The 23,083-nt window shown below is 41.0% G+C and overlaps 2 protein-coding genes across 3 annotated transcripts; one reads left to right on the top strand and one right to left on the bottom strand.

Moving 5' to 3' along the window:
* Positions 1–3,390: 3,390 nt before the first annotated feature.
* On the bottom strand, positions 3,391–11,264 carry isg20l2 (interferon stimulated exonuclease gene 20-like 2). 2 transcript variants are annotated; one of them, XM_033641742.2, is made up of 4 exons: positions 11,195–11,264; positions 8,081–8,907; positions 6,975–7,175; positions 3,391–5,477 (listed from the first exon to the last, which is right to left on the bottom strand). In XM_033641742.2, exons 2-4 carry the CDS (start codon positions 8,765–8,767, stop codon positions 5,364–5,366), a joined length of 1,002 nt encoding a protein of 333 aa, XP_033497633.1. In that variant the 5' UTR covers positions 8,768–8,907; positions 11,195–11,264; the 3' UTR covers positions 3,391–5,363. The 2 variants fall into 2 exon arrangements, with proteins under 2 accessions (XP_033497633.1, XP_078027451.1); XM_078171325.1 differs by lacking the exon at positions 11,195–11,264 and adding an exon at positions 9,976–10,148.
* Positions 11,265–13,239: 1,975 nt separating this feature from the next.
* On the top strand, positions 13,240–23,067 carry mettl25b (methyltransferase like 25B). The gene is made up of 8 exons (XM_078171323.1): positions 13,240–13,587; positions 15,428–15,546; positions 16,014–16,230; positions 16,339–16,401; positions 16,816–16,953; positions 18,288–19,096; positions 19,465–19,649; positions 19,734–23,067. Exons 1-8 carry the CDS (start codon positions 13,486–13,488, stop codon positions 19,817–19,819), a joined length of 1,719 nt encoding a protein of 572 aa, XP_078027449.1. The 5' UTR covers positions 13,240–13,485; the 3' UTR covers positions 19,820–23,067.
* The last annotated feature ends 16 nt before the right edge of the window (positions 23,068–23,083 follow it).

Here is a 23,083-nt window from a genome sequence, read left to right as displayed (position 1 = left end):
GGGTGCATCCCAAGTCTCTTAAATCGCATCCACGCTTCCTTTCCTTGTGTCTTTTCCTTGCATCTTAGTCCCTCTCACCAGGGATGCATGAAGAGATGCAAGGAAACCATGCTAGGAGAGAGGAAATGAGGAAATATGTCTTAAGAGAAATGAGACGTCCTTTCCTCTTAAAGTGTCATGTGAAGCGATGTCCATTTCTGGTGACAGTGTCAGCTGATCACAGTTGGATCAGCTGTCAGTCAGCTTTAACAGCTGTTTATGTCTGCACACATGCACTGTAGAGATGCACCGATCCAGCTTTTTCAGTTTCAATACAGATCCCGATGCTGTGGCTTTGAGTACCAGCCGATACCGATCCGATACCATGGTTGACCTAAAAAGCTATATACCTTTACATGTAGAACAGAAAAGACTCGAGGCATCAGGCAGTGATGACTACACAGTTCTTTCCTGAGATAAAATGAAACAAGATGAAACAGATTAATCTACATCTACAGTCAAGCTTGATTGGAAATGACACAGGCGTCTCCCAGAAGATAATAAGACGATGTGCAAGAGGCATCATTGTGAAAAAAAAATTTCTCAGCTTTTATTTACATTTGAACAAAAAGTGGCATGTCCAAAATTATTCATACCCTTCTCAATAATCAATAGAAAAGCCTTTATTGGCTATTACAGCAATCAAACGCTTCCTATAATTGCTGACCAGCTTTTTGCATGTCTCCACTGGTATTTTTGCCCATTCATCTTTAGCGATGAGCTCCAACTCTTTCAGGTTTGAGGGTCTCCTTGCCATCACCCTGATCTTTAGCTCCTTCCACAGATTCTCAATTGGATTCAAGTCAGGACTCTGGCTGGGCCACTGCAAAACGTTAATGTTTTTGTCCGCTAACCATTTCTTCACCACTTTTGCTGTGTGTTTTGGGTTGTTGTCGTGCTGAAATGTCCACTGGTGCCCAAGGCCAAGTTTCTCTGTAGACTGCCTGATGTTGTTGTTGAGAATCTTGATGTATTGCTCTTTTTTCATGGTGCCGTTTACTGTGATTAGGTTTCCCGGTCCATTGGCTGAAAAACACCTCCAAAGCATTAGGTTCCCACCACCATGTTTGACAGTGGGGATGGTGTTCTTAGGGTTGAAGGCTTCTCCTTTTTTTATGCCAAATGAAGGATACATCATTGTGGCCAAACAATTCAATTTTTGTTTCATCTGACCATAAAACAGAAGACCAGAAGTCTTCTTCTTTGTCCAGATGAGCATTTGCAAAGGCCAAGCGGGCTTTTGTGCGCCTTATCTGGAGAAGTGGCGTCCTCCTTGGTCTGTGTCCGTGGAACCCAGCAGTGTGCAGTGTCCGTTGGACTGTCTGCCTTGAGATGTTGCCACCAGCAGAGCCCAGATTCACCAGGATGGCCTTGGTGGTGTAATTTTTGTAATTTTTTTGAGATTTTCCACAGTGCGGAACATCTTATATTTTTTAATAATACTTTGCACTGTAGCCACTGGAACTTGAAAACATTTAGATATGGCCTTATAGCCCTTTACTGACTTGTGAGCAGCCACAATGCGCAGCTGCAGGTCCTCAGTGAGCTCCTTTGTCTTAGCCATGACTGTCCACAAACCAACTGCAGAGAGCTGCTGTTTTTCACCTGTTGAGTTGATTAAAACAGCTGTTCCCAATGAATCAGGGTAATTAGGATGCTTTAGAACAGCCTGGACTATTTGGAATGGTATAGAACTTTGGATTTTCCCATAGACTGTGACAGTTTGCAAAGGGTATGAATAATTTCGGGCTCGACTCTACATCTTGTAACTCTTGAGACAAGTGTTTGCTCACTTTCTCGTACATTTCCGACAATGCGGTCTCGGAAAAATATTCACGCAACGGCAAATTCTACCGTGGCTCCAGGTGATCCAGTAAACGTTGGAAGCCCACGTTTTCAACAACTGTCATTGGTTGTCCATCCAAAACAATGTACTCCAGCACTTTATCAGAAATTTTCACAGCTTTTGCGCTATTGCTGGGGAATTTCTCTCTTCTTTGCAGCGCATCTGCTAACGTTAACTGCTGTGCAGTATTACCTCCTGCTCCTTTCGACCTGCTCAACTGCTGGAACTCTTGGTGCTGCGTTTGGTGATGTTTTTGTAGATGCTTTGTTAAATCAGTGGCATTATACTTGGTGGTACTACCACCACCCCTAGCAACATTCACTTTGCAGACATTACAAAGTGCGGTCGGGCTTGTTGGACTGTTCAGTGTGAAACACCTCCACACAGCAGATTCTCTCCTTCGCTCCATGACGTATGACGTAGCTCGCGTCACAATAGATTTAAAAGGAAAGGATCACCTCAGGTATTGGTTGCATTTTACAATACCCGATCCATCTATTTTGATGATATCAGGGCTGATATTCGATCCACATATCGGATTGGTGCGTCCCTAGTGCACTGTGCTGCTCATACTAATAAAGGCACAACGTTCTCACTGGCTTAGCAGCAGTGTTTTCTCTGTTTAACCAACATCTACACATGAATAACCTGCGTTCTGTATTCACACTGAGTCCTGCTCAGAGGCACAGAACGCCTATTATATATTCAGCATTTGCATCTGTATTGATATTCTGATTGTGAATTCATTGTTAACTAACCCAGATTATGATTATGGTGTCTTTTCAACACTGGATATTATGTATTAGGCTAAATGTTTCAGGGAAAATGGAAATTCTGCAACTCATTAAAACATACGCTCAGGAATCATCAGCCTCACGTGTGACTAAATGGAAATGACGACACAAGATGAACCAAGTGTTTTATGCTATCACACACACACACACACACACACACACACACTCTCTCTTTGATTTAAAGTGTATTTATAATAAATGTCGAGGTCGTGAGAGGAAAAATCTGTCTAATTAAGAAAGTTGTCTGTGCTCCCTTTGTTGTTCAGACCTACAATTCACACAGCTGTTCAGAAAATAAATTAAGTATTAAACTTGGGAGTGATCTGTCTTCATTACGGTATGAAACTCCTGTATGATGTCATCTATCAGATCAGTCCCATTAGCTGAAGAGTCCAATCAATCTGTCAATCAACCAATCAATCAGCATCCTTGATCCTTGCTCCTCACAGCAAAAATAAGAGTTTTGAGATGGCTTTCAAAATGGTGCACCAGAGTGTCTTCTGGTTCAAGTGAAGATCAAGGAGCGAGGAAATATCAAATAAGAGACTTGAGACGCTTCAACAGTGTTTGTGTAATTATTCTCACTGCCAGAGGGGGGAGACAAAAGTCCTGCACTGCATGATACACACTGTTCATTTCACTCTGCGGACACAATTGGGTCGTAATTCAACAAGAAAATACACATTCAGACTTTGAACCAAAACCTTCGTATCACAATTAACAATAAGTCAATTTATTTGTCATGTTAATTCATATATTTTACAATTCCAGTAAAATATTTCAGTTGCCAGATTATTAAGTACACCTGGTGAACTATTGCAGTCTATTGGAATAAATCCCACTGTCATGAAGTTCATAATGTTCAGGTTTTAGTTGGAAATGTTTGAGAGAGGTGCTAATTAGAATTTCTGCTGACTGGCATCTGACTGTGTTGTCTAGCTGACATGAGGACGTACAGTAAAAACAGTGGAACTGAATAAAAGGTAAATGTGTCCCGTTTTGTGGGCGCACCACTGCTGCACCAGGTTACACGTCAGTCCTGACTCTCAGTGTACAATGACGACGGTACGAGCTGAAAGTTACCTTCATTACAGTACAGATTTCAATTCCTTAAAATGCTTGTGGTGATTTATTGAAGTTAAGCACCGAGCTGAATCTGCAGCAGACAACTGAAGTCATCTGACATTGCATAGGAAACTGTACAAACTCTGAAAGAACAAAATGTAATTTACCAAAACAGCAAAGTTGCATCAACTGAATGGGAAGACGTCAGATGAGCAGCTGGATGCTGGCTGGGTCAGCAAGTAGCAGTTTTATAAAGACAGTCATGACAAACATGGAGGATGGAGCGTTGGAGGACACAGAGCTAATGTGGGGGAATTTGGCAATCCAGTATCATGTAACTTTCAATTACAGTGGAAATCAGGTATTGAAATATTTTGCCAGAATAATCATCAGTGACAACATTAACACTTATTTTGAATTTATGCCTCCAGCTCCAACATACTACATCCTGTGAGCTTTATGAGCTCATGTAATCATATTTTTGGTAATATACCTACATTATTTAATGGTGCCTTTTTTCTAGATGTCTCTGCTTGCAGTTTTTTTAACCAACATTTTTAGTCACATTCTAAAATATGTCTGGAAATTATCAAATAATACAACCATAAATATAACCACTTCTCATAATAAAAGCCACCCCCAGGGCTAATGCCCTGAATTAAACTAATTTAAATCAGGGCTTAATTAAAAAATAAAATAAAAAAAAATTATCATTCCACTATGGGTTTCCAATAAAAGACATAATTTTTAGTTTGTCTTTTTTAGTGCATTTTCTTTCTTTTCTATCATCTTTAAATGTTTGTTTGTTCTCACTTCCTGTCTTTGAATTTTCTTTTTATTGCAATCGAATGTTTTCTCATCTTTAATGTATTTCTATGCCCCTGTAAAGCACTCTGAATTGCCTCGTGTCTGAATGGTGCCGTATAAATAAACTTGCCTTCCTTAATGATCTCTGTTTTAAAATCCTGGCTCCCTCCCTGAAGCACCAAAGCTGAACAATATTAAAACATTTTTTTCTCAATTCTTCACTTTGGGATAATTAAAACTATAAAAATCCAAACTGACATGTGAGCTCTTTTAGTGGCAGTTTGGTCAGACATTAAATTCTCTTGATCATCCACGCTCGGATGGAGAGAAGATGAATACACACCACAGTACTGTAGCGTGACTCGGGGCTGAGTGTTGTCCTGGAGCAGCTGAACTGCACATCTGATCGAAAACACTTACCTGGTGGAAACCTGAAACCATTTATTTTGGTGTATGGGATCACTGACACAGTTTCAATGATGTACTTCAGTTGCAGGAATGAATACATGACTGCCCCCTGGTGGCAGGAGCACCTTTGAACACAAACAAGCCCTGAGAAAGAACTGCTGAAACTGAAGGTCTGACCCAACAGTTCTTATATTCCTCTCCCATGATGCTATCACAGTTTTTAAATTCAGCTGGTAGAAGTTTATCACTGAATGAGCAGCGTCTCCATTCACACGCCAACAGGACAGTAGAAGAAGTCCACCCTGTGACCAGGCAGCGAGTCAGTCGGTCCAAACAAAATACCTGCAACACTAAATGTCACTTAAAACTCGGTTTATTTCCACACTGTCTCTCCAAACCTGGCACTAACTGGCCTGACGTTTGGAGGCCAGTGTCCTCTCCCACTCCTCCTCCACCACTTTGTAAAGCTCCATGGTGGCTCTGGCGTCCTCCACAGAAGAGTGGCCCCTCTTCCCGGACTGAGGACACAAGAGAGGACGACTTTAGGTGAAACTTTCTCACAACTAACAGGGTTCCCTTAAGCTGCAGTTTAAATCTGTCAGTGTCTACAGACTAAAGTGGATTTCAGCCACTTGCTAAATGCTTATAAAGAAAGAACTTAAAACCTAACAAAAGGTGTAGGGATGTCCCGTCTAGTTTTTTGCCCCTAATCCTGATCTGAGTCATTTAATATTAAGTATGTTCCGATATCAAGTCCCAATCTGATACTTCTGTTTTCCTAGATGATACATCTGCAAAGTTAGGGATGGGTATCGTTAAGATTTTAACAATACTGATACTCTTATAGGTTCTTTTAGAGTTTTTTTTTAATAGGAAAAAATTAAACAAATGAAGAACAGATTTAACATTGCTTTATTTCCTCTGTATGTAAGTAGCGTGTATAAATCAGCATTCTGCTACAGCATTGCTCTGAAATCAATTTCAATTTCATTTCTAAACCCCAATATCACAAATCACTATTTGCCTCAGAGGTTTTATAGCGAGCATACCACACCCTCTGTCCTTGGACCCTCACAGCAGATAAGAAAACAAATCCTTGAACAACATGTAACATGTAGATGTTCCCCATGGCTTTACACTTTTCCATTTTTTTTCCCAGTCTAATCTGATAAGGACATGAAGGAAGGCGTTGCTATGAGCTGTGTGGGTGTCTCACTTTTTACCTGTGAAGCTTTAATTAAAAGCCATTGCAAACTTGATCTCACTTCTCACATTAAATCCACTGATAAATCTACACGTCAATGCCAAAATTTCTTAAATTGGCAAAGTAACAAAAAGCAAATTCTGCTGTCTGAGTCGTAAAGTCCAAGAGTGTAAGAGTGTAGCATGACAAGACATGAAGTTGGAAGTTTGCTCACATGTTGTAGCCTATGTGAAGCATTTTACTGGACATTCATGTATTCATCTATGAAGATGGAGTAAATACGAACTGAAAACAAATCTGATTATTACAGTTGTACGATCCCCTGAGGAAGAAACTTTGCAATAACTTAAAAATGGTTCATTCAGAGTGTTATGTGGTTTAATAAACTCATTTTTTCTCTTTGTGCAAAATAGATAAGTAATAAATATATTAGTCATCTTAAAAAGGGAAAAACATATTGTACATGTGTAGCTCAATGCCACGTCTCATAAATATGTGGGGTCCTTACCGTTGTATTTCTGATAGTGCACATTTGGTTTTTGCAACTTATTGACAACTCTTATTGTTTGTATTTTGTTTTTATTTGAGTTCTATATATTTGCACTCTTTCCCTACATCTTTTAAAACTTGTATTCAGTCTCTCTCTGCATTTTGCTGCTGTGGCCTTTACATTCATGAAGCAGCATTCAATTCACACTTGTGTTGCCATCCTGACGATTACATAAAAGACACTTGGGCGTTTATTCAGACATGAGACCAGCATGTTAAATGGCTGAGCTGTGTGTATGAAAGGTGCCAAGGGCTCCTGTACCTGGATGTCTCGGTTGAAGATGGCCTTGGTGAGTCTCTTCAGCGAGGCGCACTCGTTCGCGGCGAAGCCGGCCTTCTGGTTGAGCAGAGGGATTCGAGACGTGTCTCTGGTCAAGGCGCCGGGGTGAGAGTAACCGAGGACCTTGAAGTCATTGTGGACGGCGTGGCCAATCACCACCTTTCCCATGAGCAGCCTCAGTATCTGCCAACAGAGGAAACATTCACTCACAGATTCATTTAAAGGACAGTTTCAGCTCTGGTTCACAGTAAACAGACTGTTGATACATGTTGACCCGTCTGATCTATTCAGTGTACGAGAAACTGCTAACGTAGAATTCAAATGAAAAAACACAATTCTACTTAAATAAAAAATATCACTGAAGGATTTACAGACATGTTTGACTGTGGCTGCATTCAACGAGGAACCTAATAATTTGACAGTGGCCAACACTGGAAGGCGAATATGAATTTCATATATTAGCATGCAAGCGTAACCCTGTGTGCTTTGTTTCTTAATGCAGCACAGTTCTGAATAAAACATGATGAAGTTTGTCCCACAAGACAAAAAGAGGTGCAAGGTTAAACAGGACAGGACGAACCAGGAAACAAAGAGAAACAGTGCAAACAGTAGAAATCTGCATTAATGGCACACACGTCTTCAGGTACTGGCTTTACAAAGTTACTTCAGTGTCTTTGCATCAAATGAATAAATAGTAAAACAAATATTACTCAGCAATTTGCAGTGTTTTATAGTCTTGCAAAAGCACTTTTCCACTACATGTACTTAAAACTCTCATTTATAACCATTGCATACACTTGAAATGTGCAAACACCACATTCTAAGCATAAACTGGGATTCATAAGGAAAAGCTTGAAGAGGAAATGTGTGTAGATTTAGGGAAACTCTGACCCGTCTGACAGGTTAAACTGGAGACACATGGTGAGGTGATGAATTGAAGCCAGGTAGTAGACATCTGATGTGAGAGGAATCATTATGTGTTACATGTGTCACATGTTATGGCGTCTCTCACACATTTAAGAGGGCAGGATATGATCCAGGCCAATCAGATGTGATGGATGTCCGGCTAAAACACACTAAACACTCACCTCCTTCCTGGCCTCAAAGAATGGCGTGGCATTGATGAGGTCACTGTACCGGATGCCGCTCCATCGTGTGCGGTAGTCAGTGACAGGCACGGAGGGGTTGATGAACTTATCGTAAACCACGTCTCCATCATACGACACCAGACTGCAGCGTGCCAGCCGGCTGATGCTCCCCTTCGGTCCCGTGCCCACCATCTCACAGTCAATCGCGAGGTACTTGGAGGGGTTTCCTGCTGATGTTTGCTTGGCCGTGGGTCTATGGCTGCTTGACGCTGAGGGTGGGTGGGCGCTGCTTGTTGGTTTTAAGTTCACAGGTTCCTTTGGCTTTTCGTGGCTGCCTGTGTGGTTCACAGACACAGTCGAGGAAGGCAGGCTGTGTGTGGATGTCGAAGGTCTGGAGCTACAGTGTGAAGCGCTGGCTGTGCCACTCGGACGAGGTACACTTGTGTCGTGTGTGGAAGTGGGGAGCAATGGATGCCTCGCGGATGCTCCGTTTAGGCGTGGACGTGCGCCACATCTGGACTGTCCCTCCCTGTGGTTGCTGGCGTCTCTACCTTCCAGGAGGCCTTTCTCCTTTAAATACCGCATCTTTTGACGAAGCCGCTGGTTCCTCCTCTTCCTGCTGGCTGTTACAGTTCTCGTCGGTGCAGCGTCATCAGAGAGGAACAAGTTAATGGTAAGGTCCGACATGATTATGGTCCCGGTTCAGCAGAGGTCCAAAGTGATGTTTCTCAAAGCAATCGTGCAGATCTGCTTATGTTGCCCTTCAGTATGTCTTCACACTGTTTGGTCCAGTTTGTATCAGCTGACACCAGATTAAAAGGATCATCCTGCAACACAAACACAGCGTCATTAAAAACCCTGTCTTCACTTGGATAACTTCCTCATAACCTGTGTGCAACCACCTGCAAGCTATAACAAGAATTTATGAAGGGCACTTAAACGCATCAGGACACTTCTACTAGAATATTAATTCCTAAATGTCCCTCAGGGTCAATAAAGTATTTATCTATTAAAGTACTTGAGGTTAGCTCCACCTTTACAAGCTGCAATATTTACAGGATAGCTCAGATTTTTTAAAGTAGGGTTGTATGAGGCACTTACTGTAAAACTTAAATCAAAAGTCTAGTTCCAATTAAACACCCAGTCCCCTTTACTGGCCCAGTTTGGCTACACATTCTGACAAATACACGCCTGTCTCAATTAGACACCTGGTCTGGTTGCCAAGCAGTTTATTTTCTTTTCTATAGAAGTCTTCGGCTGTATAAAAGCAGGCTGTTGTCAAATTATGTGTCCATTTCTCAAATCAACCTGTAAGTTATTCAGATTCCTTCAGTCTGTAAGGGTGCTCAGATCAAAAGAATCAAAAGGGTTTTTCATAAAAAATTAATACAAGTTGAGAGGATTGTTTTAACAGGATAAAGTGGTAGTTCAATGGTGTTCATTATGGCTTCAGCTTCTTATTAGGGCTGCAACTAACGGTTATTTTCATTGTCAACTAATCTGTTGATTATTTCTTCGATTAGTCGACTAATCATTTTATCGAAAAATGTATTAAAATGTTGAAAAATGTTGTTCTGTCTCTCCCAAACCCAAAATTATGTCATCTAATGTCTTGTTTCATACTCACACCAAAGGGTTTTAGTTCACTGTCATGGGAGAGTGTGTAAAGCTGCCAATATCTGAACGCAAGAAGCTGCAATAAGAGTATTTTGGGGTACTTTTATAGTACTTTCCTATGAAAAATGACTCAAACCGATTAGTCAACTACTAAAACAGTCACTGATTATTTTAATAGTCGATTAGTCATTGATTAGTCGACTAATCACTGCAGTGCTACTTCTGATAATCACTTTAGTTGTTCCTTTATCTCAGACACGCGTTAAGGTGTTACATACCTTTTTAGGCTTCTTGACATGTTTTGGCGAAAACTTCCGTCTTCCTCAGAAGTGTCACTTGGTGGTGGTTGTGACACGTCTTTATCAGCTGATCTGTCAGTCAGCTGATGTTAGGGAGGTGTGATCCTCTCCCTTCTGAGGAAGGCGGGAGTTTTCGCCGAAATATGTCAAGAAGCCTAAAAAGGTATCTAACACCTTAATACATGTCTGAGATAAGAGAACAACTAAAGTGATTATCAGGATAAGGTGGTGTTGTGTCAGTGTGCCAGGTGCTGTAATCCTCTCTGGTGCCCTACCTGTCTGAACAAATGAATGATTCATAATTTATATACAAGTAACATTAATTTCCCGATCTTTGCTGAGATTCTGTGTGAAAGGAATTAAAGGCCTGTCCCAAACAGACGCCTGTTGATTTCAGTGATTTAAGCAAATAATAGCCGGACTACTAATTGAAGTGTTGCAGTATCCAGTGTCAGTGTCAGTGTCAGTGTCAGTGTTAGGGTTGCAGTGATACACCAGTTATAAGGTATACCATGATATAAAGCTGATGGTCATCATACTGTGCTCATTTGCTTATATATGATATGATATTCATTAACATAATGGTGTCAGTTATGGTAATAAAATATTTGTTCAACCAAACATAACCTTTCTGTGTTCATTCCTTTAACGGTCAGTCTGACTGATGATATTATAAATTGAATATATACGGATGTAAAATCCTTGATGCGTTTAAGTGCAATGTAAGGCTCCATAATATTGTGGTGTGAGTCATTCTGCATGATGAGTATTTTTAGTTGAGGTACTTTTACTAGAGTACGATTCTGAATGCAGGACTTTTACCTGTAACGCAGTATTTGTACTCTGTAGTTGTGCTACTTTTTCCTGAATTAATTAGCTTAATGTGACATGAAACAACCTACATTTGCTTATCTTGCACCCTACTGTACAAGTGATTTACAAGCTACTGACACAGGGCTGTGCACAAACAGGTGAAGTCCACAGAAAATGTCCTAATTAGCTCGTAAATGTAAAACATGCTAACTAATCTGACGTAGCAGGACACAGACGTTAGCCTCCACCGACCGTTAGCTCGCTAACGTTACCTGAGCTAACGGCTAATTCAGCTCAGCGCGGTCGTGTCCGTTAATAGTTTGATACCGAAAGATTCCCGATAAGGAAATATCTGAAAATAACTTTGTGAAATATAAAACCAGACCTGCTGCTGCTGCTGCACCACCACACCGTGCGGGCTCCTCACGCTTCTTCCTGCTCACAACAAACCATCTACATCCGGGTCATGCTGCCTTCAGGGACAGCCAGAAACAAGGATAAACAATTACTACTACTAAGTCTATGTATTAGACGCATTAACTGTCTCACATTTCTCCAAAGGTCACAAAAGTACATTAAATTAAATTTTAAATAAACTGAATTATTAACACATGATATCCTGCAGCAGAGACGCCAAAGAAGGTGATTTGGATTTCACATTAACTCATGTTTTTTCTGTCTTGAAGAACCTGAGACAGCTTTTATTTTGTATTATTAATGTACACTCACATAATAATTTTGGCAATTTTTGGCTATGAAACAGAAAATATCCCACTATTTGACACATACGATATTCTAATTTGCAAAGATCACCTCTCCAAATAAAAACCAGATATGGTCAGTATCGTCGTAATTATGGGTAAATATTACATTTACAATCACCCTTGTTAACCTGGTGCAGAAATAAATGAAATAGTTTTTTTTCTGCTGTATAAATACCACATGATAACAGAATGTAAAAGGTCTGTCAAAACTATGTCGCAATATCTGGTATTCTTCCCAAGATAAAAGAATTGTTTTGTATTATTTATTAACTGGGTTTGGCTCTGTTACCATATGGGTTTACTGTGTCTCATAATATAACGTTATAGCATTAAACACATTTATTTTCACGATTTACATGTATTATTGTTTAATTTTTTGTTCAAATATCTCTCTTTTTTCTTTTAGTAATGTAAATTACAGCCTTGCTATTTTGATTTTGTTCTGAATCTGTCTGTGTTGTTTGGAAGAATGCAACCTGCATCATTCCTATGACGATATGTATTGTTGAATTATCCTAAATAATTTTTTCAACCGTCTCAAATAATAATAATAATAATAATAATAATAATAATAATAATAATAATAGCACCAGTATAGCACGCATAGCACTTTCCATACAAGAGATGCAGCACAAATTGCTTTACAACAAGAGCAGTGTAAGCACTGAGTGCTTCACATGAAAATAGACATAATGAACATAAAACAGACTTAAAATCTTTTTAAAAATCATGAGATGAAATAAATAATAAAACCTCGTAAATCATCACATCATGAAATCATAGAATTGTAAAACCATCATCATAAAATCAAGCAAGAAACAACATTTTAAAAAAGTTGCAGCAGCAAGAAGCATAAACAGAAAAATCTTCAGACCTGGTTTAGAATGGTCAAAGCGAGTTCAAGACAAATATCGACTTTAAAATGAACTATCAGAATCGGCCAACATGCTTTTTCTTATTTTGCAGAATGAAAGAATATTACATACATTGAAAAGCATTCTATCTCATGTCCCCATCAGCTGGTGGGCCATCAAACATACACGTACAATATGATGTTAATTCCATCACAGAAGAGACTTGATGATCACTAAAATTAGGTTGGAAAAAAAGTGGATATATCGATATTGGTATCGGTTATCAGCCAAGTGAGTTTTTATATATCAGCATATCGGATATTGTGCATCCCTACTCAAAATTGTTCTGGTAGAATAAATGTGAAGAATGCAGCAGTTAAGATGAAATGTCACCACACATTAGAGCAGAGCCGACTAACTAAGCATAACATATTGGTTAGGAGAGGAATTAAGGGGGTGGGAGCACCTTACCCCATCTGACCCTACAAACAGATTAAGAAAAAATTCAAACCTATATAAAAATAGCAAGGCCAAAATAACAAAAAAATAGATATCTGAATAAAAATGAATCAATAATACATGTATATGGTGAAAATGGATGTGTTTAAGACAATATATACTATGAGATACCAGAAATTGTGACGTAATTTGACAGACATTTTATATTAGTTTATATTAGTATATTAGTATCAGTTAATACTTGTAAAGATGAAAAATGCTTATTTAATTAATTTCTAAACCAAGTTAATGAGAGACTACATTCAGTGCTTACGTACGAGCGCCGAAACCGGAATTTCCTTGAAGCACCTGAAGGCACCTACATGTGTAGTGGAAGCTAAGCTAGCTGCTAACCACAACAAGCATTAGTGAAGTGAAAGGCGACGAATAAGCGTTATATAAACCGATTTTAAGTACCGTGAGAGTTAGTTTGTACTTTTAGACACTCTTCGTCCAAAGTGGGGTGAATAACGCAGCGCTAACAAGCTAACTTGTGTTAGCATTAGCTTCCAGTCTTGCAGTCCCATGTCAGTGAGCTGTCAGCAGTGAAGGATGTGGAGATGTTGACACCAACTCTTTCAGCAGGACAACAGAGAGACTTGGCCGAAAGACTCAGCGCTTTCCTGTCTCACTACAGCCACGTATCCGACTCCTATATTATTGTGAGTGTGGATGAATGACTTGTTTGCTGCTTCTCCTGTTGTGTGTTGACCCAGCTGTGTTAGAGGAGTGGACTGTTGGTATGTTTTTAAACAAAGATGCTTTAAAAATCACGCTGTCTTGGAAACTTACATACTTGATACTGCACATTTTTTATGGCCTAAGCAGATATGTTTCACCCAAATTACTGAGCCCTTCTCCTCTTCCAAGATAACCCATCCAAGATGCTGATTTAAAAGCATCATTACATCATCATCTTGAATATAACTACTGAGTGCATAAACACGTCCTAGATTTTTAACTTTAACCTGTGAAAACAGGAACAAAAGAGATTTTGTGTCCACCGATTGTGTCTTTGAGAGATGTATGCAGTGGAGAAATGTAACTAAGTACATTTATATTTACTTAAGTAGTTATGTATTTCCATTTTTGCGCCTGACAGTGTTGTATAAGTTTTTTACTAAAGGATAGGATCCTCAAGGATATTGATCACTACCAGCCAGTTTCACTGCCCTCTGTGTTTAAATCATCTTAATCAGCTGCAGCAGAGACTCAATTCAGGTATATTCTTGAGTTGAGAACAGGGACGCACCGATCCGATATGTGGATCGAATATCGACCCCGATATCATCAAAATAAATGGATCGAGTATCGGAAAATGCAACCTATACCTGAGGCGATTCTTTCCTTTTACATCTATTGCGACGCGAGCTATGTCATACGTCATGGAGCGAAGGAGAGAATCTGCTGTGTGGAGGTGATTCACACTGAACACTCCAACAAGCCCGACCGCACTTTGTAACATCTGCAAAGTGAATGTTGCTAGGGGTGGTGGTAGTACCGCCAAGTATAATGCTACCAATTTAATAAAGCATCTACAAAAACATCACCAAACGCAGCACCAAGAGTTCCAGCAGTTGAGCATGTCGAAAGGAGCAGGAGGTAATACTGCACAGCAGTTAACGTTAGCAGATGTGCTGCAAAGAAGAGAGAAATTCCCTAGCAATAGCGCAAAAGCTGTGAAAATTTCTGAGAATTGCTGGAGTACATTGTTTTGGATGGACAACCAATGACAGTTGTTGAAAACGTGGGCTTCCAACGTTTACAGGATCACCTGGAGCCATGGTAGAATTTGCCGTTGCGCGAATATTTTTCCGAGACCGCATTGTCGGCAATGTACAAGAAAGTGAGCAAACACTTGTCTCAAGAGTTACAAGATGTAGAGTCGAGCCCGAAATTATTCATACCCCTGGCAAATTTTGACTTAAAGTCACTTTTATTCAACCAGCAAGTTTTTTCTTGATTGGAAATGACACAGGCGTCTCCCAGAAGATAGTAAGACGATGTACAAGAGGCATCATTGTGAAAAAAAATATTTCTCAGCTTTTATTTACATTTGAACAAAAAGTGGCATGTCCAAAATTATTCATACCCTTTGCAAACTGTCACAGTCTATGGGAGCACTGTCCTGAATTTACGAGAAAGTGAGCAAACACTTGTCTCAAGAGTTACAAGATGTAGATGTAGATTAATCTGTTTCATCTTGTTTCATTTTATCTCAGGAAAGAACTGTGTAGTCATCAATGCCCGATGCCTCTAGTCTTTTCTGTTCTACATGTAAAGGTATATAGCTTTTTAGGTCAACCATGGTATCGGATTGGTATCGGCTGATACTCAAAGCCACAGCATCGGGATCGGGATCCAAACTGAAAAAGCTGGATCGGTGCATCTCTAGTCGAGAAAGGCTGCATGGAAAGCATCCCCTAGATTTCTGTTTGTAACCAACTGGATTCATGTAGTTTCTCTAATAACATAACGGTCACTTTGTTATTTTCCCTGCAGGAGTTCTTCACTGAAGATCTCTGGCACACTCTACCCAACACCTGGCAGCAGGTGTTGCAGGACCTGTCCTACCCACAGATTGCAGACCTGTTACTGGATGCCGCACATGGAGACCGGAGGTACTGCTGGATAGTACATTTACAAAGAGTAGAGCGGGGAAAAACTAAAACAAATAAAGCAGGAATAATCATTATGAGACAAGGAACTGAAGCACAAAACAGCAAAGGGTCAGGACATAATACCAAAGCAGTACCAAAGGGTTTGTTGTTTGCCTCATGTTGACTTCTTGGACAGTTGTGAAGTTTGTTTTTGTAAATTCTGGCTGCAAGTAGTTTTTACTCTAGACTATGAGGGGTCTGAGGCTGCAGCTAACTTCATATTGAGTAAAAAAATTCTGAAGTTGCTAATGTGGAGATGCTAAAAGCATGTGAATATCGTCTTCTCCAACAGTCTGATTATTTTTGTGTCAGTGTAATTAATTTGTAGTTTGGCAGCATGGACCCCTTGTAAGATATGTTGACAGTGAGATTAATATGAAACACTGCCAGCCTCATGATCTGATCGTAATAAGAGTTTGTCGTTACAGATACCCGTCGGTGTGGCCTCTGTCTCTCTTGGCATTTCGTGCAACAGCTCACGCTCTGGCGTTTCCCAGAGAGTGCGGGCAGGAGCAGGGCCGGACAGCGAGCTCGGTGAAACCTGAGGAGTTCCAGGAAAACCAAAGTCAGAGCTCGCTGCTGGGACACATATTCAGGAAACACGTCAAACCCAAGAAACAGCATGAGATCCGCAAGCTGGGCACGGTACAGGGTTGATTATTTGCTACTGTCACTGTGTTTTAAAGTAGAATTTAAATGAACAGTTCTTCTGTCAACAGTGTTTTTAATCTGTTTCCCTTTTTTGAATCCCAGCTGGTAAAACGACTTTGTGAGCAGACTGCCTGCAGCAGTGTGGTGGATGTGGGCTCTGGACAGGTATCAGTCAATCCTACTGTCAGAAAACAGCTGCTCACTGTAGTTTTTATCAAACAAAAAGGAGGAAATAGTGACTTTCTTGGGGACTGTTTTCAGCAGCAGATTCATCCACATTTGGATTAAATGAGTATTTGTGTCAGCAGGATGGTGTATGTGGGACTACGTTAAAACAAACTACGTGTTAGTGGTAATGTAGGAACATGTGACACAGTGTGGCTCATTAACATGTTTTTAATGGCGCTTTATGCCACAGAAGAAGAAGAGGAGATGTCAGGCTGTAGATACACAAACTGTACTTGTTAGAGGATATATTCACCGTTGGTTTTTGTCTTGTGATCACGTGTACGTCACATAAATATCTGTAAAATCATTACACATTAAATCCTGAGTTTTGCACCGCTCTGCTCTGAACAGGGTCATCTGACTCGTTTCCTGTCCTTTGGACTCGGGCTGTCTGTGACCGCCATTGAGGCTGATCACACCCTGGTTGCCATGGCGTCCAGGTTTGACCAGCAGTTACTGTGGGCCTTGGAGAAGGAAAAGCAGAAAAAGGTTGGTGCTTTGCTGAACGTGTGACACACTATTAGTCCACAGACAAAGGTTGGTTTTGAAAGAGCATTTATTTGTCAAAATCACTTTCGTTAAGCTTCATTAGTCTTCACTGATGCCTCTTTTCCACCGAATTAGCTCTGGTTCTTCAACCAGTTCTGTTCAGGATTCTTGGAACCTCTGTACTCTGCAGGGAACCAACCTGTGTTTCCACTGGTTTTGAGCAGAACCATGATAATCAAGGATCAAAGGAGGGCTATGCATAAAGCATAATGGAAGTAAAGAGTAGTAGCGCAGTGGCAGATGGCATTGATTACCTTTTATTCTGTTTTTATCCTAAAAACAAGCATGGACCATGAGAGGTTCCTAAATACCAAACATCGAAGCTTTTTGGTAATTGCTGGGTTCGTCAATTAGAGTGACACCTTTCACATAGAAGAAATCATTTAAAGAAGTATTTCACTGCTGCAAAGATGTTCCTTACATTAAACCGGGCCGTCTATGCAGAAGGAGACACAATTACTTTTGAAATTGGTGTTACGTGACCAGAGAAAACAAAGATGGGACTGTGACACTTGGTTTTGCTCAAGAGCTAGAAAACCTACAACTACCAGAATGCACTGCACTACACAAGACCAATAAACGCTCCTACTGATGGATGACATAATGCAAGCTTGGACGTTTTAACGTAACAATATGATAAACGGCTGGTAACAAACAGTGTTGAATTACAGTTAAACAGTAACTTTAAATATGTTTCTGAAAACTTTGAGTTGAGAAATGGGCAACGCAGTAATAGAATCTTGATTATTTGATCAGCACTTCCTGGTTTTACCGTTTGAGAAACAGAGAGAGGGGGGTGGGTCTCTCTTTCTTGATTCGCCTCTGTACTCTTTGTGTCCATGGCGGCGGGCATACGAAAATGAAAAAATACAATCAGTAGTTTGACGCATTTCACTCTCGGGCAGTAGGGAGATCTGGGCACTGGTAAGATGGAGGGAAGTTTGCCACAGTTAATTTGCACATACTACCCACATTGTTATGATACAAAGCTGGTTTAAAATCTGCAAAGTGTCCCTTTATTACATTATTCATGTAAAAATATTATAGCAGCTTTAAAGTGCTTTATTTACTATCGATTATATCAACCCATCAAAACCAAATTTGATAAGAGGGATGTCATATTTTGACAAGCTCTCTGAAGGAAATTGTGATTTGTGATATTGAACTTTGTAAAAAAAATTGAAATTGAACTGAAATGTTTATTTGTACAGCCCTTTGAGATATTGGGCTTATAGATTTTGACTTGACTTGATAAACATCTTTCTTCCTCCTAGAGCTGCTCCTTTCTGGTCCCAGCTTCACAGTCCTCTCCCCGCCACGTGGCTGGTTGGGTAAACCCCAAGGCATCATGGGAGGCCTTCATCAAGCAGCTGAGTGCGGCAGATTGTGTCTCCGAAGGTTCCCCGACTCCATCTGGACCGAGCAAAAAGAAACTGCGGGGCTCTGAGCATGAGCGGTCCTCTTGTGTTGTCCAGACTCCATCGTGTTGTGCTTCCACAGACTCTGACAGTCGCTCACTGGACTCTGAATCAACATCACAGCATCCGTTAAACACGTCTGTTGAGGAGTCATCTGCTAAAAACTGCTGCTCGTGTGTGCAGCCTGTCTGTCAGGAGGCGGTATGTCCTCAGGAGAATAGCCCAGACTTTGTCCTCACCGGTCTCCATGCCTGTGGTGACCTCAGCGCCACCCTCCTCCGCCACTTTGTCAACTGCCCACACGTACGCGGCATCACCTCTGTGGCGTGCTGCTACATGAAAATCACCACCAAAGAAAATCCCTCCCCTCCAGGACGGGTAGCAGCTCCACAAACATCCGGCCAGGAAGAACTTCACTCAGAGTTCGGCTACCCGATGAGCTCCTGGGTGCGAGGGCTGCCGGGGCATCAGTTGTCCTATAAGGCGAGGGAGGGGGCGTGTCATGCCATTGAGGACTATGTACGGAGGCTTCGGGAGGAGAGCGAGCTGCTAAAGACACACTGTTACCGGGCGATGCTGGAGACGTTCATCAGGGATACGAGGCCGGATCTGCGCAGGGCCGGAATCCAAACCATAAAGAAAGCCCATCTGCTTCCATTCACAGAGTGAGTCAACACTGCAGCCTCCAGTTTACAACATGTCTAATGTTTGCGTACTGCGCTGCTCAGAGGAGGAAGTTCACTGAAGTCTTAAACTGTCCAAACAAATCTAAATTATTATGGATATTTTTGTGCTTGATCTGTTTTAACTACAGTAGGGGTGTCACAGGTTAACGCCACCCTTCCTGCTGTACTCAAAGATTCCTCAGGTTTATGCTTCACTTCTCTGTAGAGCTTGGGTACGGCTATGAAAAAAGTAGTAGTAATTCTTATAAATCAGGAGACATAAAAAATAAAGCTCAGCTGAGGTAAATAAAGGTCACTATTAATGTAGAATTAATGGAAATGTCCTTGTCTGTCTTTATCCCTCTCAGGTACGCCCGCCTGGGTCTGGCACGGGTCAGCCTGCCTCCTGAGATGCCTCTGGACCCGGAGCGGGTGGAGGCCATGTTGAGGCAGCAGAGCAGGGTGGTGGTGTATTTCAGCCTGTCCCTGCTGCTGGCTCCTGTGGTGGAGACGCTGGTGCTGCTGGACAGGATGATCTACCTGCAGGAGAACGGTGAGCAGTTGGATGCTGTGACACTAACAAACTTCACTGCTGTGTGTTTCCTTCAGCTCTAACTGAAGCCTTGTCTCTCTGCAGGTGTGGACAGTCAGCTGGTTCCTCTCTTCAACCCAAACTTTTCCCCAAGAAACTTTGTGCTGGTGGCTCTGAAGCCTCGTGGATAAGGAGGAGGAAAATGGGAGACTACACGAGACACGATGAAATATGACCCAAAAACAAGAGATCCAGAGTCTCAAGGTTGTTTTGTTCCTCTGTTTTTAGAGATGTTAAATAATGAACATTAAGGGGATTTTTTTTTTGCTGGCCTTCGGACATCTTCTGACACACATGTCCTTCCTGCTATGAAGCCAATCAGATTTTCAGCCTGGAACATGCTGGAGATCGAAAGCTTTGGCATCTTGCTGCTGCCAAAGTGTGCACTCAGTTCTGCTTCCATAGACGCTGACTGATTATTAGGATTCACCAAAAGATCTTGCCTGACATTAGACAGAAATGTCACCTCGTTACATTCCGTGTTCATCTTTGGTTTGACATTGTGTCCACTCTAAGTGACTCCAGTGGAGGAGGGGGATTCAATTTACCCCCCAAAAAAAATCATTTTAAAAGGAGCAGTGTGTCAGATTTAGGGGGTTTATTGCAGATTGCAACCAGCTGAAACTTCTCCCGGTAAGAATTCCTTCAGTTTTTGTTGTTCTGGAGGTTTTTACCGGGAGCTGAATTATCCACAGAGATCTCTTCCTCTCCGACCAGGTGATTTGAAACGGTAAAAACACTCCATAAAGCAGTTTCAAGTTACACATGAATGTTTGTTCAGACACTGTGTGTAGGAGATGGGCCCTTAACTATGGTGGCCAACATGAAAATGCAAATGTCCCAATCTAGAGCCAGTGTTTGGTTTGTCCATTCTGGGCTACTGTAGAAACAAAAAATGAGATAGAGATGGATATAAACGGCTCATTCTAAAGTAACAAAAACACAGCGATTCATATTTTCTGGTGATTTTACACCAAAGAAAACAGACTTAATGTATTCCATTTCTGACAGTATATCCCCCTGAATCCTACACTGGACCTTTAAGTCCACACTGATGCGTTTCCATGCCAACATTCTGGTTTTGCCGGGGTTTTAAGAGTGAACTTAAGCAAAGTAAAAACAAACCACGATGTCAGGCAATATTGAGAAAACATGTTGATTCAGAACAGCCTCGATGGCAACGTCTATCTTCTCTACAGCGCTTGCCATTGTTGTTATTACTGACAACCACTTAATAACAGTGTAAGTGTCGCCCACGGCTCTCATTGGCTGTTTTTTATTTTAACCGAGAAGCCACTGTTTCATGTTACGATGCAGACAAATCAGTCAACTCGAATTTGTTGGAGTGGGCAGATTGAAAGGTCTGGACTGAGGTTACCAAAGATCATGTTTTCATAGGTTTGTCATGAAATTCAGCACAAACCAAGGCGTAGTTGTTTTGTTGTTACTTTTCAAGAGGAGACACGCCATGAGAGATGTCACCATGAAACTTCTCCAGCTGATTTCTTACAGGAAAGTAAGTTATTTTTTATATTGCACATTTGGTGAAATTGTACATTCAAATATGCAAATGAGGCACTGTCTGCTTGGATTTCCCAAAATCTGAACATTTGATAAAACCAGGTTTAAAACTCTTTTTCATCTGTTTTTATCACACCGAAAGAGTCAGACAATACTGTCAGCCATTTTTTAAAAAAAATCAATTTTTGGCATGTTTTCAGGAATAAAATGTTCTGTAAATCAGGCTCTGAACAAACCCCACAGTAAAACCCTTCAGGATATAAATAGGAGTAAAACTGTAAAGTTTGAGGAGTGTAAGTGCTGCTGAAGTTGTCCCAGAGTTTGAGAAATAACTCATTTTGAGAAAACAGCCTTTGAAGATAGATTTTAGACAAAAATAAGACAGTGGGGTAAAAATGTTAACTAACAGATTTCACCATGAAACTTCCCCAGTTGATTACTCAGGCTACATTAAAGCCACAGTGTGTAGGAATTTCTCCCATCTAACGTTGAACTCATATATTGCATTCAAACAGATGGTGCACTCTAGCGCCTCACTGTTTCAAACACGTATTGCAACAACTGTAGCCACTGTGTACCAAAAAGCTATGATAACACTGATGAAACCATGTCATCCGATACTTCATGGAGTATTCATTCAGGCTCCTACACAGACACACGCGACGCGAGTTGACAAACCCCCTCTTCACCATGCTGGCTGTGTTTACAACGTAGGACTGTTGGGGCGGATGTAAATCGAAACAAACCAATCACGTCCTGTTTTTTGACAACTGACAAGTGGCTCACCCTCACACACCTCATCCCTCTCCTTGCATCACTGCACCGCTAACAGCAGCTAACAGCTGTTAGCAGCCAGTGGGACTGCCCTGTGATTGCATTACCTTTCTCCTTCAGCAGCTCTCTCCACCTGGGAAAGGCTACCCCAATGTTGACCCTTGTTTTTTGAATTCGCCGGTCACGTTGCCTTTTTGATTCCCTTTTGCACATTCTTGGCGATGAGGATTCCGTCTCCCGTGATGCTGCATATGCATGATCCTGCATTATGCTCAAAGACATTGTTTCAGATTTGCCGGGGTAGTAGCGAAGCGCCTCTTGCTCCTCTCCTTCGGCTCCTCAGTCACGCAGTGCTGGCCTGGCTCTCAACGAAACGGCCGAAGGCGGGGCTGTATGTCCCTTGCTGGCGGATGTATTTTCAAGATGGCAAAATGTTATGGAACCCCCCAGACGACTTACCCGCACAATGTACAAACAAATCCGAAATTCTCCTTTTACGAGAATAAGTCAGATTATTGGTGGAGGTAATAATACACCAATGATGACATATTTATGAATGCAGACATCAATTTTTGCCGATTAACAACTGAAAATGTTACAAAATGTCCCTTTAAGACACTTTTTTTTTCTGAAATATGATCATCTAACAACATTTGCGCTTTTTGCTTACATTTCCAGAACAGAAATCTGAACTAAGATAAACCTAAACGCTTATTGTGTATGTTTTCTTTCCACTAGTCTAAAACAAGACATGTTATGGAAACAAAACAGCCCAAAATCTCAAAATTTACCAGTGCATTAAAATGCATGTTTTCACCTAGGGTGTCTCCCCTTAAAATGTCAGTCTGTGATCAAGTGTTAGATTCATGTACCATCACCATCTACACAGGAACACAACTAGCACTGCTAATAATATTGTTACTGATACATTTTCATTGTACCTGAGTTTAAAAGAAATATTATCAGTTACACAACAGACAAACACAAACTGTGTATTCATCAAACCTGTCGTGCTCAAATCCTTTGTGAGTCATGTCCTGTTCTACATTTTGGATCTTTCTGTAATTAAATACATTCATCAAAAGCTCTCATCTTTGAAA

Source organism: Epinephelus lanceolatus, chromosome 10 (genome assembly GCF_041903045.1).
Source record: "Epinephelus lanceolatus isolate andai-2023 chromosome 10, ASM4190304v1, whole genome shotgun sequence".
Taxonomy (NCBI): Eukaryota; Metazoa; Chordata; class Actinopteri; order Perciformes; family Serranidae; genus Epinephelus; species Epinephelus lanceolatus.
The sequence above is the reverse complement of the archived record's forward strand: the minus strand, read 5'-3'. Positions and strand labels throughout refer to the sequence as shown.

Bases quoted from the DNA above. Each gene is read 5' to 3' on its own strand.
- isg20l2 (XM_033641742.2), bottom strand. From the start codon at position 8,767: ATGTCGGACCTTACCATTAACTTGTTCCTCTCTGATGACGCTGCACCG. The intron at 7,176-8,080 runs GTGAGTGTTTAG...CTCTGTTGGCAG, and splicing joins TCTTTGAGGCCAGGAAGGAG to ATACTGAGGCTGCTCATGGG. The intron at 5,478-6,974 runs GTACAGGAGCCC...TTGTGTCCTCAG, and splicing joins TCTTCAACCGAGACATCCAG to TCCGGGAAGAGGGGCCACTC.
- mettl25b (XM_078171323.1), top strand. From the start codon at position 13,486: ATGTTGACACCAACTCTTTCAGCAGGACAACAGAGAGACTTGGCCGAA. The intron at 16,402-16,815 runs GTATCAGTCAAT...TGCTCTGAACAG, and splicing joins TGGATGTGGGCTCTGGACAG to GGTCATCTGACTCGTTTCCT. The intron at 19,650-19,733 runs GTGAGCAGTTGG...GTCTCTCTGCAG, and splicing joins GATCTACCTGCAGGAGAACG to GTGTGGACAGTCAGCTGGTT.